Here is a 17,877-nt window from a genome sequence, read left to right on the forward strand (position 1 = left end):
TAGATCAGATTGCAAAAGATTGATAGAGAGAGCTGTTGAGTTAATAAGCAGTGCGGGAGTATTGTACAGTTTTATGGGAAATGTGAAGGATAGAATTCATGTTAGTAAAGATGAAGGATGAGCAAAAGACCAGCTGAAGAAATTGCCTCAGAAGATGGAGATACAAAAACCTGAATTTTCACTGGGATAACCCTCGTTAAACGCTTCGTACCTGTTTTGCGTGTTCCAGCACTGACTGAGCAAAAGGTGGCCCTTGGTTCTGGTGTGATTCAGCCGGGTCAGAACTGCGTTTCATCAGCGCTCGCAACAGCACCTGAGAAAGAGAGGGATAAGAGATCAAGCAAGGATGAAGAAATTCAAAGGGGGTCTGTGCCTTGTGCTGAAGATGATGGAGTGGTTTTCTCCAGTATTAGAGTAACACACAAAGAAGGAGCAGCTGCGGTGGCAGATGCAGAGAATGCCTCAGTTTGGTTAACAGGGACACAGGGAGAGAAGATACCACCTTTTACTTCTGCAGCCTGGAGGAGGACAGGTAGAAATAAAGGTAAGAGAAGGACAGAAAACTTCACCTCAAACTTGCAGCCTGAATGTCACATCAATATTTGTCAGATGTCACTGGTCTGTAGTGTTATAAAAGTGGCACTGAATGGCAATGTGTTCAATGTGCGCACATTCAGTCACCCTGTTGAAATTCAATCAGACATCTAATACTGTCAATTCATAAATCATTTTCTAAAACAGATGTTCAGAAACAGTACCTATATAATTTTGAATTAGACTAAACTAGTCTTTGATTGATGAACAAAATAAATATGATGACTTCACACGTTGTCCCCTAAAACTGGGAGAAAATGTATAAAAATAGCTAAAATTGCTTGACTACTTTTCTGATGCGAATGCAAACACCACATATTAAAGCTGAAAGTCATTGCTGTAGTCTCATTGTTTCATTTCAAATCCACTGCAAATAATATTTTATTGATTACATATTTACAAGTGCACGGTACATACTACAGCAGAAAAGCTTGTCTGTAGAATGCGTTTAAATATGATATCATAAATTATGTTGTTTTTTCCACCCTTTGGATCTCAAACAGGGCTGATCACCTTTAGCCTTTAGCTTAGATTTTGGGATGGCTGAGAAAGCCCTGTCGATATCACATCCAGATATCGACAGGCTTCCAACTCCCAAAGGCTTCAAACAACAACAAAACAAACAAAAACCTGAAATGTAGCTGGAAGGCAGAAAAAAAGACAACCCTTAAAAGTAATCAGTTAAAACTAAAATGAAATCCTGATGTTAACAGCCAATGAAGTTTGAGTCTACAATAACGTGGGATTCATCTCGACATGGTATTGATCTATATCACAGCTTGTTCACTAAGACAGGAGAGGGAGAGCAGAGTGATGGAGGGAGGATATAAATACATTATACTGTGTGACAATAGTACTGCTGAAATGATCAAATAATCAATTATTCAGTCAACAGAAATGTAATTGGTGAAAATCAACTGATTGATTAATAATCAGTCATGTTTAAGTAAAAATGCCAAAAACAACATCTGGAGAATTTCTGAATAGCTGTGGGGTTTTTGACCATGAGTCAGACCAAATAAGCAACTTTAGGATACCTCTTTCAAATCTGGTAAACTGTGATGGGAATTTGTCATTACTTTTTACATCTATTAGACTAATTAATGACAGACACTTGTTTATAAAACGATAGACTATAATAATCAGTAGTTTTAGGTCTAGACAATAGTAGACCACCAGTAGAATCACAAATTCAGCCAATGTAAACAAACACCCTTCCCAATTTAATTTCAACAGATACCTTGATAATAAATCCACTGGTTACAACTTGAGCACTTTTTAGACACCTCATTTCCTGGAAGTGTCATATCAGATAACTAACTGTAGCATCTAATTTAGCATAATAGTACTGGAGGAAAGACACGAGCAGGTATTAATGAATAAATGTGTTGCTTCAGGTACTGCACTTCTATCAGTGTATAAAGAAATCACTGATGTGAGGGTACAATAGAGACAGAGGATGAAGAGAACGAAGATTATGCACCGTTGCCTGACAGTTCAATGACCTCATCCTGCTTTTCATCTCAGCTTAGTTCACTTTTATTATTCAAAAGGGATATTTGGCATGCAGTAGGACACACTGAAAACAAGAAATATAACACATACCCAAAAAAGGTACAATATCTATATCTATATCTATATATATAGATATAGATATACACACACACACACACACACACACACACACACAATGTCTACCATGTGTGCTCTAACAGGTGTCACTTAAAATTGGAAATTACAGAGTTCAGGTTTAATATGGGTGATTCAGCCTTTGTGAATGGGTACAAGTAATTAAAAAACTGCACGAATAAAGATCAGTGAGAAGCTCACATGTGGGAACGATCAATCAATGGGAACCAGGTGTTTGAACGGTGGAAAAGCTTCAGGTGCAGCTAGCAAAAAAAAAACAAAAAACGAGAGATTTTAGAATATACCAGCTGTTATAACACTGTTAGAAGGTGACTCAGTTCTCTATGAACACTCTCTACCACTTCTCTCAACAACCACCTGAGATGGCAACTCGGCACAGGGGATGGCCTACATACAGAGTCTAACAGCCTCCAGGGTTGGATACTGTCTGGTTCTAACTTACACTCTTTGTCTCTTTGTCTAGCAGTTACAGCCTTTGAAATGACAGAGTGTCATCAATTGTTGCATTATATTTGAAGACAACAAAAAAAAGCTGTGAACTAGTTTGTATGACACACTGTTAATCAGACAGCATCTCTGCATGAGGGAGTGGTGTTACTTTTCTATAGGAAAATACCTGTAGGTCACTTGAGACGAGATGAGTTCTGTGTGGTGAGCTATAGGAAAATACAATGACACCTGAGCCTCTGCTCTTCCTTCACAATGGCCTTGGGAGGTGGGCTGGGATAGTAGTGTCTGAGCTCAGTTTTCTTCATGCTTGTCTTGAGATGAAGTACCCTCTCCCACTCTGCCTCATTGTTCTTCCCAATCCCCTCCATTATTTTGCACATCCAATTATTCATTCTATTCATCCTAATCAGCTGCAAGCTTATCGTCTCCCCTAGTCTCTCCTCTCAACTCCCCAAGAACACACACGACAGACTAGGTCACAAAAGGTTATTCATGAAATTATTGGCTGTAGTGCAAATCACTTTCCGAGTCCTGCCTTATGAATCAAAGATGCATGTTCTTTGGTTACGGATGTACTCTAAACTCAAAGTGTTTTAACTGCAAGACCAGGTAACAATACAAATACTACAATACACTACTAATGGCCTCCCTCTGAGCTGTTATTTCATGCTGCTTATACAATAAGATTTGCATGGTAGTGCTGTAGTGCTTTAGGAATTAACAACTGGTATGAAAGGCACAATCTGTGATTCCAATACAAACAAAAGGGTCGACCCACCACCAGTATTCAAAACCTGCTATGACTTTCACACCGATTGACACGTCTCCCAATACAAGGACTGACACTAGACGACAACCACATCTACACACCAGTAGGTTTATATTTAGTTGTCTCTTTGTTCGTCCTTGTGTTTATAAAAGACGTAATTTGTGGGTAATAGCAGGTTCTAATGACTGTGCCACTAAAGGTTCATTTACTTAAAAACAGCACTAAAAATTTATATTTTTTGTCTTGACAACCAGCTATTCAATTACATGTGAATATACTCTACCTGTAATTAATATGGCTAAAGAACTACTTTCCCTTTTAACCTTACTTGAATTTAGGCAATTAAAATTTACTAACCAGCTGTCAATAGCAGTTTCTTAATCTTATGTCAAACTTTTAGGCATGGCAAAGACAACTGACAAATACAAGTCAGAGCGGGTGACAAAGATTCAACTTTAAGCACCATGTGCACTCAAACCGTACATGCACAACCTCTCAGAGGGACAATCTGATTTAAAGAGCTTCCCATGTAGCTACAGCAAAGGCTTTCTGCATGGATTGAGTCTCTGAGGCACTTATCTAATGACTCCAAGGACGCAGGGAGGGTTTTTACTTTCATTTGGCTGGACACCTGACACTGTACGACTACAGTATGATATGGAGACTGCGCACTGTGTAGGGCCGCTCAAGTCATGTGTGTAGTGTAGAGACTATGATGTATAATGTGAAATGCTGAGACGACATCGAGGCTCAAGATTCATCTCAATTATGTAACACAGTCAGTGCGGTTACTCTGCCATACAGCCAAGCCCACCAAGGAGCACAAACATGCTTAATTAAAGTGTCAGTGTAAAATTCAAGTGCTAGATGCAATTAGAAAGGACATGACAATCACCTTTGGCTGACATATATTTACAGATTTACATATTTGAGTGGTAGGATTACTATTTTTAGCATTAACAGCTGTTCTCTTTTGGGAATGTAGTGTGATATTGTCAAAAGGCAAAAAGAGCTTTTTTGAGTATAAAAATTGAACGTAACATTTAGCTACAGTATGTTTTACTCTTACAGGTATGTGCTTGACCCCAAAGGGAAAATGTTAAGATTAAGTATGAAGTAATCTGGCTACAGATCAGGAGAAGTTCCACCTGAAAGAGTGTGAGTGAGGACGGAATCACTGTGAGTGTGCAGCAGACGGCAGGGCACCCGGGATTTGGGAACGCACATGAGTGAGTCAAGTCTTTAGGGCCCAAATCAGGCAGGCAGACACAGAACGGATGTGGCCAGGCGATAAAAGCTGTCTGCACCCAGAGGGGCCTCAGTCCAGCTCCCATGGGTAAAACTCCTTGACCCTGAGGCTCAACATCCAGCGCAGTGGCCAGGTTATCTACTGCCTGACCGAGAAAATAATTTGACAGCCGCCCTGACATATTGCAGATTCACTTCATTCCAAACTAACATTTTGACACATACTGTACGAGTGTGTGCTTTATATTGTCAAGTGCATTGTATGTCTAATCTTGTAATATTCTTGTAAGCTCAAGTTCCAGTATGTAATTACAATGAATATGTAATACAGGGCATTGCACAGGGGAGAAATCTCTACTACCTACTTGTATGGAGCACCATGGGAAGGAGCTATAAATTTACTGCATCCTCACAACATGATTAATAATACTGCAAATTCTACAGAATGGGGTCAAATAAATAGAGTCTCTCTCCATCCTTCTACACAGCATCTGGAATGGCATGTCCGTGGAATCAGTGGCACACATTCAAGTCTCCTAGGAGTATATTTAAATACACACTCACATCCCCTCTACTCCACTAACAAAAGTATTGTACTGAAAGGACAATGGCAAACTTAGAATAGATAGAGGAGCGCAGCTTGTCTGTTGGATGTGTGATGACTGCATGGCACGCTGCTGATAAACTATAAATACAACCGAGACGGGCTGAAAACTAACATGCGATAGCCTGCCTTATCACTGGTAGGCCTAAAATATGACAGCCCTCCTCATTTAAAAAAAACACCTAACCAGATACGAGCAGCGATTCACATAATGGTCCATTTTTTCATTACGTAATAATAAACATCTGGTAAGTGATGACTTAGTTTGTCTCCATTGCCAACCTTCTTTATAATTTGAAAAAGAAAAGCACAGGAAATGCCATGTGACAGAAGTGGATCTGCTGTGAGGCCAGCTCTTCACTTACCCAGCCGACATCAAAAGACATGAGGACCCTTCAGTGAGGGCCAATTGGATTTTGAGTCGTGATGTTTAAAGAGAGCAAGATAGCGAGGAGAAAGAGTGTGAAGTATCTGAAGTAACCAGTATTATCGATACTAGCACAATAAACCTTGTACTGGGAAGTGGGACAGGAAAATAAGTGTTCTCATAAACCATAACAATGTTGAAGGTACTATAAAACTTCACTGTTAACACAGTTGTGATAATCTCTATTGTTTCCTATTATATTTATTATCAAAGTTAGAGGACAAACTTAACACAAGCTGGATAGTATATATGAGAAATACATGGTAAAATGATTGATGTTTTACGTGCAATTTTCCAGCCTTTAAAAAGTATTAATTTCAATTAAGTTAATCCAATGCAGGTTTATCTAATATATCCAACTAAAAAAATACATATTTTTATTTAAATAAGAAGAACACATAAAAAACTGTAAGTGATGATGGTGAATTGGTTGTTTGGGCTCTAACACACAGACAGTTCACACTCAGTGTGATGATCTATTAATATCAGTGGCCTTCTTTTTGGGCCAGTAGCAAAACTATTTATTTCCTTATGCAACAATGTTTTGCTATTCAGTCACTAAAAGCTTCCATGGTTGGTTCTTTGGCAATGTTTTATATGCAGGTATGGTGTGATTTGACCATTATGTCACAGAAAGACACTCACATTGTTCTCCTCTCCTGACACTCTCTACAGGGATTGGATTAAAGCACCAGGCTCCCTGTCTATGACTCACTAAAATGCATCTTAGCCAGTGATCAAGCTGTGAAGGGCCTCGATCACACCCTGGGACTCCAGGCCTGCCCTTCTGCTCTGACCCTGCAGCTGGAGGCGCCGTCGGGAGCATGAGTGTAGGAAGGATCAACCGCTACAGCATTGTGTCATCTGAGGAAGAGGGCCTCCGCCTCACTACCATGCATGGCATGAACGGCTTTGGCAACGGCAAGATCCACACACGCCGCAAGTGCCGCAACCGCTTTGTCAAAAAGAATGGCCAGTGCAATGTGCAGTTTGCCAATATGGACGACAAGTCGCAGCGCTACATGGCAGACATGTTCACCACATGTGTTGATATTCGCTGGCGATGGATGCTGGTAGTCTTCACTCTTGTGTTTGTTGTCTCCTGGCTGGCCTTCGGCTTAGCCTTTTGGGTCATTGCTTTGCTGCATGGAGATCTGGATAACCCGGCCGGAGACGACAACTTCACTCCATGTGTCCTACAGGTAAATGGATTTGTGGCTGCCTTTCTATTCTCCATTGAAACACAGTCTACCATAGGTTACGGCTACCGCTGTGTGACTGAGGAGTGCCCAGTGGCTGTCTTCATGGTGGTCTTTCAGTCCATAGTGGGCTGCATCATTGACTGCTTTATGATTGGCGCCATCATGGCCAAGATGGCGAGGCCTAAAAAGCGAGCACAAACACTGTTGTTTAGCCACAATGCTGTCATTGCCATGCGGGATGGAAAGCTGTGCCTCATGTGGAGGGTAGGGAACCTTCGCAAGAGCCACATTGTAGAGGCCCATGTCAGGGCACAGCTCATCAAACCTCGGATCACTGATGAGGGGGAATATATTCCTCTAGATCAGATAGACATTAATGTGGGCTTTGATAAAGGCCTGGACAGGATTTTCTTGGTTTCACCCATCACTATTCTCCATGAGATAGATGAGGAGAGCCCCCTTTTTGGGATCAGCAAACAGGACTTGGAGACATCAGACTTTGAGGTTGTCGTCATCTTGGAGGGGATGGTTGAAGCGACCGCCATGACCACGCAGGCTCGCAGCTCCTATTTGGCCTCTGAGATCCTTTGGGGTCACCGTTTCGAGCCAGTCTTGTTTGAGGAGAAGAACCTGTACAAGGTGGATTACTCTCACTTTCACAAAACCTACGAGGTGCCGTCCACCCCCCGCTGCAGTGCCAAGGACATGGTGGAGAACAAGTTTCTAGTCCCCAGCTCTAACTCCTTCTGCTATGAAAATGAGCTGGCCTTCCTAAGCCGTGATGATGAGGAGGAGGATGTAGGTGGTGGGAGCAGGGCGCTGGCGAACCTCAGTCCAGACCGGAACAGCCGTCATGAGTTCGAACGCTTACAGGCCACCAGGGCACTGGATCAAAGGTCATATCGTAGAGAGTCGGAAATATGACCTCTACCCATTGATCCAGGGTCAACTTTCAATAACTTTATCAAAGGGTAAAAATGCAGAACAATGCAAAGTGCCATAGGAAAAGCTGACTACTGTGAAAGATTGGAAAAGAAATAAGACAAAAGTAAAAGGGACATAACTGGAAGGAATGGGGAAAAGCAAGAGTACACAGCTTAGAAATTGTGGTAAGGAATGTTTAAAATCAAGGAAAAGGCTAGAGAAAGACCTTCTTCCTTAATGGAAACTTGAATCTTTTTTCACATGGTCATTTTGAGTTAAGAGTGTTCAATGATAGTGCATCAAAAAACTATTATGACAGAACCTTATAATCAAATCTTAGTTGTAAATACATTGCTTAGGTAAGTTATGTTTTGTGTGCAGTATCAGTTTCCAAAAACACCTCTGAAAAATAGAAGTTGCTATTTCAACTTGTTCTTGGGCACAAATAATAGCGTTACAAGGCTCCTCTTAAGCTCTCCTCCCTAATTGAACATGCGTTCAGTGACACATTGAAAATTCGTGCACTGCAGCATTCAGATGCAATGAGCCATGCTAAAACATCTGACCGTGAGCCGCTGAGAACAACATAATTCAAACACCTTCATTTTAGTATTGGCATAATCCCATATATAATCTACCAATGTAGGGTAAGTAGGCAAAAATAATTGCACTATGAAGAACATAAAGGAAAATGTTTAACAGAAATGAAATTGTACAGAGACACACAATAATCTCTCAATGCATCATATTTTAACTTCATCTTTACAACAAACAAACAAATCTTACAAGCCACCAACATCATGATTTAGCTGCACTGGCCTACACATATCATGTCATGTGCAAATATTGCTAAGTAGTCAGGTAAAACAAAACTAAAGCACAACCGGTGGACAACCGACTTAAATAAACATTTTGTAGTTTCACAAAAGTTCGTTTTTGCAAGATGCAGGTCGCAATATCCAGGTTCGTATTCATCAAATTAATAACCCCACAAAGAAATGCACCTTAAAGTGTACCTTTATTTTCACAACTTATAATGTTATCTAATAAACTAAGTAAAACTAAAACCTGTATTTTGGTAGTCATTAAATGGTTTTCTTCCATTCTATATGGAAATTAAGGCATAAATTGATCACCCTTAATGTGTTTTTGTCCTCTTTAAAAATGAATCTATGCATATTTTTAACAGTATCAGGGGACAGAAATCCTATTGAGCTCTGTGTGAGATGAAATTATGTAACGTCATTGCTTTAATCAATACCTGATGCTTAGAACTACAGCCTGAAATAAAAAATAATGTATAAACTCAATTTCTAATCGAGAAGATGTTATGTTTATCAAATATATTTGAGAAGAGTTAAATTAAATTGTAAGTCAAAATTTCACATATATCTAAAACCTTTAAAATGTGCACAGAAAGAATGCAATTATCCCTGATGTATTTCTTTGGCCGGAGAGTAGTCCTATGGTCAAGCTGAATTTGAAAAGTCAGGTTTGGGTGTTTTCAACCACCCAACAAGCATCCATTCCAAATGCTAAACGAACAAGCATCATAAGGGCAATTGTGTCTACAACAGCTAATAAGGTTAGAACAGTCCAAACATATTAGGCAACTTACAGTAGCTGGCCCTACATTTCTGTTCATTTCACATCAACAGTGGGTAAATTTAACTGCTCTTTCTATTGTTCTAACAGTCACTCTCAGTTTCAAACGTTACCTGGTTTATAGACTAATGACAAAATTACTAAATATTATTTCATTATTATATGGCAAATGTATCCTTTAACAGGTAAAATGAATGTGTGCAAGACTATGTTGCTGTTATCAGATATACATGAGTCACAGTAAAACAAAGAGGAAATAGCTTCCTCCTTTTTCACTCCTCATATTGATTCCTCTGGTATTTACAAAGATCACATACTATATACAGACTGCTAAATGTATTTTAGCAATATGCTAATACGACCAAGGTCCGAATGGAAGCAATAAACACTGAAGCACACCTTCCTGAATTCATTTTAATACGCATATTCTTAATGATTCTCTTGTCATACACTGAACATGCATATTTATAATTCTTGATTCACAGATAACAAGTGAAAGGCACGGTGTGAGGTGAATGACCCTACACTTTTTTTATTGTACTTTTATGCATATGATTTCTCAGATTTGATACCAAAGTAATGGTGCATAGCTCAGACTTAAGTTTTGAAGTGTTCCCTAGGTAATCTTCCAAAAACTGGATAGTCATATTATAAAAAGGTGTTTGATACTCTTTACAAATTTAAATAATTCCTAAAAATATGCCATTAATTAAAGCAAATCCCTCTTGAATCAAAAGTTAAAACCAAATCAACAAAAAATTTAAGTTGTAGTATAGATTCAATCATTTGCTATCTCTATATACAGTAGTTTAAGAGACACAATTATGATGCATGACAACTTTTTTTCTTTGGCATGGACAATAGCATTTAAAAATGATCCCTTCTTCTAGATGCCTAGTCAGAATTTATCATTCAAACCTCAACATACTTATGTTGTGTCACAAAATATGTTTTCTCAAGTCCAGTTTATCTATTACCTCACTGATGTCACGTCCCTGTGGAACAATTTTAGTTAACTTTCACACAAAGAAGAAAACATATAGGATATGGTGAAAAACTACGACATGAAAGCAGAGAGGAGAACCATAAAATGGTCGTTATTTTGGTCACAATGACTAATATTTTCCTAATAGTCATTTAACTCTAGGGGTATGCTTGACTCTATCATATTTCTTGGTTATATGTTGCTTTTTTAGAAAATTGAAGGATGTAGTAAAATATAAAGAACATTTTTGGCTAATAAATGAAGCATTCTTTACCCAACCCTAAATATTTATTATGCTCATTGCCTTCTGGGAAGGCTCTATACACTAATGTGTGAAGCCTCTGCACCTACTCACAAAATTTCAGTGGTAAAAAAAAAACGTCAACAGCTTCTATGCCGCAATAGTGAAATGTTAGTTCAATCATTTCTACTGAATTTCGGAGTTTGTTTTAGCTTTGATGTTGCCCATCTGAGCCCTACAAAAAGAAACACACAAACGTTTTAGCTAAATATATAAAGGTTTATAGTGTAAAAAGCATAGTAACATTATAAAAATTATAATAAGGAGCAGCCAGGCTGAACAAACCTGCTTATTTTTATACGTATTAAGTTCTTTTTGATAGAATACAGCAATCAATATTTATCCGTTTTTATCAGAGTACTACAATGAAGTCACTATTGAGAGGCAAAAATATGATTCTTGTCTCAGTTCTCAATGATTTAATTTCTGTTGTTTCATTTCAGCACAGATGTTCATGATCAAACTGGTATTTCTCTTAAAGGGATGATTGGAAAAACCTTTGACCTCTGTAGAAGTCTTCCTATGTCCAGCAAAATGTCTACTGGGCTTTTGATTTTAATTCAAAGTCATTTAAATTATTCAATTAAAAACTAACTGTGAAAAAAAGATTGTTTTGATCTCTTTTGTTGAGTGGTCCGCCAGTCTGGGCTGTATTGAAATGTAAAATCCAATACAAACCCTGGACATCCACAAGCTTAATGAATGGATGCAGTGGTAGCAGAGGTAGTACATCACCATGAGGGCTGGTTTAAGATGAGAGATCAAGATTCAGTCAGATGACTTCCTGGTTCTCGGGCCAATTATTCAGGAAGGCTCATCAATTAATCACTGTGACACACAAACAACCAGCGGGGCCAGGGGCCTTTTGGCCCCGCTGAACTGGGCAAGAGACCTGCAGCAGACTTTGTCAGATCAATTGGGTAACAACACATGAGAGATCATTATTACTTCACTACCCCAGAACTGAGGAAATACGTTTTTAAGCATTACGCTTCACTATGGGCCTTTTTCACTGTAGACATGTTGTCCTGTCACAGTAGGAAAAACAGGTGTAAATGATGACATTAATGATGGCCAAATTCCTTTAGTTGCGTCAGTTTCAGGGTCCTGGTATTGTGCATGCTGGCTCACTGTCATGGCTTACTGGGACACTTGAATAGTACGGAGCCATCGTTAATGTTATTAACGATGTTATAACATCTGTGTATTTCCTACTTTGACAATTCAAAATGTCGTCTGTGAAAAAGACCTATTGCACAGTGACTGCACATTTAGGTTTTCTTGTAAGTTAAACACTGTGTACGCTGTTCAGCAGAGCCTCACCAGTACTGGATATTTTAGGATGATATCAAGAATAATATTTGGAAGTTCAAAAAATCTGATGTATAAACTCTGAATGATATATCAGCTGATATTCGATTTTTAACATAAACACACTACTGAAACAAAGATTATTGTTATCATAGATTGTTATTATAAATTATTATTAAAGAGTTTCAGTCAGTTCTCTCTGGCTGACAAAGTACATAGTGGCGTCTAAATTACTGCAAGCATATCTTTATATGCAATAGCATTTCTGTACTATTTCTTTTTACTTATAGACCAACATATACACTGATACCAATCCATGATAAGCTAATATTGGCCTATAATATCGGCAGAGCTGATTCATCAGGGTGGATCTCTATTGCTCAGTGATTTTCAACAATGTTTTGCATATATTTAGTACACAGTTTAAATTTATTTTTATTTTAAGTATTTGTTACATAAACTTAGATGAACCCCTCCAAGGCATAACAGTTGCACTGCTGCAACCTGCTTGGTTAACAACGCTCTCATTCAAATGAGAAAAAATAGAAGAATTTTATTCATGTTTTTGTGAGGGATGACACATTGCATGCAGCATGGAATGCAATAACGGCAAACAATCAATAAAAGTAAAATCTTGACATCCGACATGACGTCCACATGTACATGAAAGATGTATGATCAAATGTATGGCATTTCTGTGACAGTAAAGTTACAGTAAAGAGTTATTGCTAGTACCATGTCGTCATCAGCACCACTGAACACATTTTTGACTGGAGAGGAATAATCCTGAACTCTTTGCACGAGAACTGTGGCCATCAGTTCTTTCTAAATAATTCAGGTTGGGGTGATTAAGTCACCCGCAGTGAGTGACAGATGTAGGATTAACATGCTGGCCACTGGTTGTGCTGAGCTCAGGCGTTGGGTTCCAGCACTAACTGACACTGGGATCACAGAGGCTATGCTGTAAGCATTTGCCAAGTTTGATTATGCAACATGGCCTGGGCAGTGCATGTAGGCTTTGTGTGGCTTGGTGTCACACACACAGAGTAGAAGTGAAGCTTTCAGGATTAGTAGCAAACAGTGTTAATGAACGCCTAATGCATGAAAGTATTATAGATTTTTAATCAGTGTTACACGGGTTGTGGAACTCAGAATATGACTTTGCTCTGAAAGTGAGCCGTCTTTTGATAGCTGTGATGTCAAACTGGAGTACTCTGATAGTAGGATTAGAAGCCAAGAGGTCCTGGATAATTAAGGGCATGTTAGGATAAACTGCCCTGCAAGTGAGATGGTTGCTATGTAATCCCAAACACATGCCATACAGACAGGATGGATAGCCTATTGGGATGGGTAGACTATGACTAGAATCCTAGAGTATTTTTGGGCATCCATGTATGTCCACTGTTCCTCACAATTTAACTTTATCAACTGGAGTCAGTGCTCTAAGATGCAAAGGTATAGGTGCTTTTTGTTGCTAGATTTTGGCACAAGGTAAGCAAAAATGTATTGCCTGAAAATTACCTTCTTTTTTTTTTATTACACATTGCACACACATACACATTTTACATTGCAATTCAATAATGGTTTATTAGGAGTTGTCTGTATCCCAGAGCTATGAGTGCCACTGGTGCACCAGCTTCTCCCTTCACACTCACAGCTCCTGCAAATAAAACCTATTAATTACCATATGGAGGCTGTTGCCACGTAACCCACTGGCCGAAAAAAAAAAGCGTGAAGCTGGGGAACAAACCAGACACAACCTCAACAGAGGCCAAAGCACCAATGCTAATTTGGTTTTATACAAAAAGATAGATAGATAGATAGATAGATAGATAGATAGATAGATAGATAGATAGATAGATAGATAGATAGATAGATAGATAGATAGATAGATAGAAGGTAGTGATGATTTTTTCCTACGTCGTCATGATATTTTGTCTAAATTACGCAACAGCAAGTTGACACCCAGGATCCCATGGGAATGTCCCTTCTGTGACTCCCATGGAACACTTGATTAAGCCAGCTGGGGCCTGGACTCACACATTTGTTCACATGATATAAAACAAAAAGCGCTACACCTACTGAAGACTTCTGAAGCCAGTAAAAAGATGTGAAAGGACGCATGGAAGTGGCCTGGCCAGGCTCTCTGCCAGCCAGCCCATATAGACTAGTTATAATTAATACTGGAACAAACTCCCTGTAGCCTGGACTCTTCATGACAGTAAAATGAGGGGAAATCGTGTTGAAGGGGCTATATAAAGCTCTTCAGTGTCAAGCCACATGTGGCTCTGTGGCCAACACTTTCACCGCTAAAAGTACTCCCTGTTAGTTCCTGTGATAGTATCACTCAATCAAAGATACTTAGTGGAGGTCTGAGATCTATGTTATTATAATTAACCTTATTATAATATTATCTATATTACCTACTACATCCATGAATATATAAGCTCATCCTATGGTGTTACAAATTGGCAATAAAGTACAAATCTGAATCCGATTCAGTTCTAATCAAATTTTATGTAATTCTAGCTTACATACTGTATGCAGTGAAATATTTTATAGGTCACTAGATGTAGATAAAGTAATGAGATAATGAACTCCATTGTTAAGTTAATGTATATAACAATAGCAAATAATGATGTAAGTATGACAGCATTAATATAATCCAGAATTAACATATGAAGTGAGTAGTACATAGTACTGTTATTAGGAGATCAATGATTGGTACGGTAGGTACTGATACTGAAGTATGAATTAAGTTGTCCTATAAAGAGTTTTTCTAAACACTTCACAACAGATCAGTTGCCAACACACAGGCTTGAGTTAGAAAACTGAAAATGAAACCAAATGAAAGCACTGCTGAGTTGACAGAAAGTATAAACCGCTCCTTTGTGTGATGGGAATTTTATCCAATGACTGAGATATGTTTTGTTTTGTCCGTTGCCCAAATGGAAGAGACACAACAGCCCTGTAATACTTACCCACGTTTGTCGTCCTGTGTAATAAGCCAAGAGCCCACTGGTGTTGTCCATTAGCTGAGCATTAGTTGTCCAAAAGTACACATCAAAAGACCTTTGGTTGATAACATAATCCTATCACTCATTTAGCCTTTTTTAAAGAAGACATTTTGACATGTTACAGAAGGAAAAGCACAGGTGTAAACAATAAAATGAATGACGGCTGAATTCCACTAAGCTGCTTTGGTTTCAGGGTCCTGGTTTTGCCTATCCAAAACTGTTGCTGACTGTCATTGTCTCAGTCTGCTGATGAGAATCAGTAAATTACAAATAACAGTGCTAAAACCACATTGGAAGGTCCGATGACTCAACTTTGAGAGAAGCTCTGCTGAGCTAATGTTTGCCTCAGTACTAGCTAAGTACCCAGCTAGGCTATCTCAGAAAACCACTAGATTCAAACTGTTAAAGGCCCAGCACACCCACACAGGTGTTCTCACTTGGCTAATTAGACCTCTGTACACTAAATATACATGATGTCACAGGAAAGTGAGAGAGATGTCAATCAAGCACGTCTGCACACACCGACACAGTCCTGAGAAGAGTCTAATTAAGCAACGGAATTGAAAACACCAAGTAGTTTATAGTTTTTTAAAGAATTGGTTTCATACTTTAACAGATTAGGTATGTCCAAACACAACTAACAAAATGGATTAAACCAGATAAACCATTTAACAGTTATGCAGTATATATAGCTTTGTGCTAGTCCTTGCACTTTCACCATAAGAATATGGCCTTATGTGTTGCTTTTAGGTATGCATTGCTGTCTGCCAGTTTCTTTTTGATACTACCACTGGAGGTCACCAAAACCTGTGAGTTTGAAGTCCTACTCATACAGTTAATACTGGTTGGTGCTATTTGTGGCCAAAGTTTCTCATTGCTGCTTGAACATTAGATTTCCCAACCAAATGTCCTTCTATATCATCTATATTCTTTTAATAAGCAGCTGCTCCACTAGAGACTGTGTCCTCCCATGACAAGACAGCCATTGGTAACTCTAACCTGAGAAAGGGGCCGTGTGCAGCATTAAACATGGCCACACATTATGTGCCTCATCTTCTCTCATTTACAGTAGGTGCCTCTGGTCTATCCTGATTCATGAAGCAACATGAATGGACAACCTGAGGGGACATGAGGGGGCCACTCTCATTTCCTGGCTCTCGACCCTTGGTAATTACCTATGTGTGCCCAAAGGCCCTCAGTGGATTTTGGAGGAAGGGAGAAAGAAAGAGCAAGACCGTGATGTTATGTACTTTAGAAAGAGTAGAATAGGCCTGTCGTGACAGATATGTAGTTCTACAACAGCTCAGAGGCACATGCCATGAAATACTAGTTCTATTACTGTATTTCTGTATTACTGTAAGATTATCCTCTTGTGGCTGTCGGTGCAAACCATACAGGTGGATGTTGAATGGGTTAGCTACCAATTCCCCTTAATGGATTTGATAAATAGTTGAACAAAAACACAATAAATACAATCCACATAGTTTTAGTGTTATTTGCTGAGGTTTGAAGATAGCAGCTGTTATTCACGCCAGTACAATGGAGCTCAGAGGTATTTTGTGGTGCACAAAGCACCTATAAAATTACATTTGATAAACATCTCATGAAAATAATATCCATAATTATCTTAGGAGCATGTTGTGAACAGTGTCCTCCCTCTGTAAAAACAAGTCCTACATGAAAGTATTCACTGTAAGGTGATTTGGGGGGGCTTTGAGTACCACAAATTAAATGCCAGTGAGATTCAAACTTAAGCAAATCCCACAGTAACTGAGAACAATAACAGTCAGCAAAACTGGGTCTGTCCCAGCAGTGAAGTCATGAGAACAGACACAGGGCTGCGACGACAGTCTCTCTGGTCTCCCCAGGGGTAGACTCAAATCTGTCAGCACCCCTTCACTAATGCAGCTCTCAGTGGAAGGCAACAGGGATAGGATACTTCTCCCCAAATACCCCTCCACACACACATACACCCCGCACCCTCATCACCCCTCCATCCCTAGCCTACCTAGACTATGCCAGGACGCATGGATCATCTCTTGCTGGCTGGCATCGCTCTGTCCCAGGACACAGACCTCGCTCTAGCTAGGACAACGTCTCCAGTGTCAGGCAGAATGAGGGTCTTTGTTGCCGCAGACTCAATATAGGACCTTCACTTGCAGAGGTAGTTGGGTGGTTTTGATAAGAAGAACAGTATCCCTTTTAACATGATGAAGAACTGAGTGGAAAAAGTGGACAGGAGGCAGTTAGAAAAACTCTGCAGACCATGCTTGACAAGAATAATTTATACTAAAAACACTTTCAGTACTGTTTTAAACTAAATGTGATTTGTGGAGGCTTCTGATTTTTACAGTAACACTGTTTTTAAACCTCTCAATAAAAGGTACCAATCCCAAACTTTGCACTGGACTTGGACTCCAACTGACTGTCTGGTATGGCTAGGACCTTGAATGTTTTCAAGACAAATGTCTTTTGCTTTTCTTTCTTTGTGATATAATAGACAAAAAGGCCTGTTGAAAATGACCAAACTGACACAGAAAAAGATGAAACTGCAGTGAGGGAGTGAATCACACAACTGAATGGGGTGGTTACATAAGACAACAAAGCATTTCACTGTATGCCATGGAATAGATAATTGGTCAAAATTAAAATGAAACAAAGTTAGTTTAAAATTTGATGTAATTTACCTTACTACAGTGGACGGTAGTCTATATATAAGACGTTTTTGCATGTAGGGAGCTAACATTACCTTGGTAGCTGTTACAATGGGTTTTCTCAGCTAAATCAACT

At 39.1% G+C, this 17,877-nt stretch overlaps 1 protein-coding gene across 1 annotated transcript; it reads left to right on the forward strand.

The window, feature by feature from the left end:
- Window positions 1-6,566: 6,566 nt before the first annotated feature.
- On the forward strand, window positions 6,567-7,868 carry kcnj12a (potassium inwardly rectifying channel subfamily J member 12a). Its single transcript, XM_070926575.1, has one exon. The coding sequence runs from the start codon at window positions 6,567-6,569 to the stop codon at window positions 7,866-7,868; it is 1,302 nt and encodes a 433-aa protein (XP_070782676.1).
- Window positions 7,869-17,877: the final 10,009 nt, after the last annotated feature.

The sequence above is a fragment of the Enoplosus armatus genome, chromosome 20 (genome assembly GCF_043641665.1).
Source record: "Enoplosus armatus isolate fEnoArm2 chromosome 20, fEnoArm2.hap1, whole genome shotgun sequence".
In the NCBI taxonomy this organism is placed as follows: Eukaryota; Metazoa; Chordata; class Actinopteri; order Centrarchiformes; family Enoplosidae; genus Enoplosus; species Enoplosus armatus.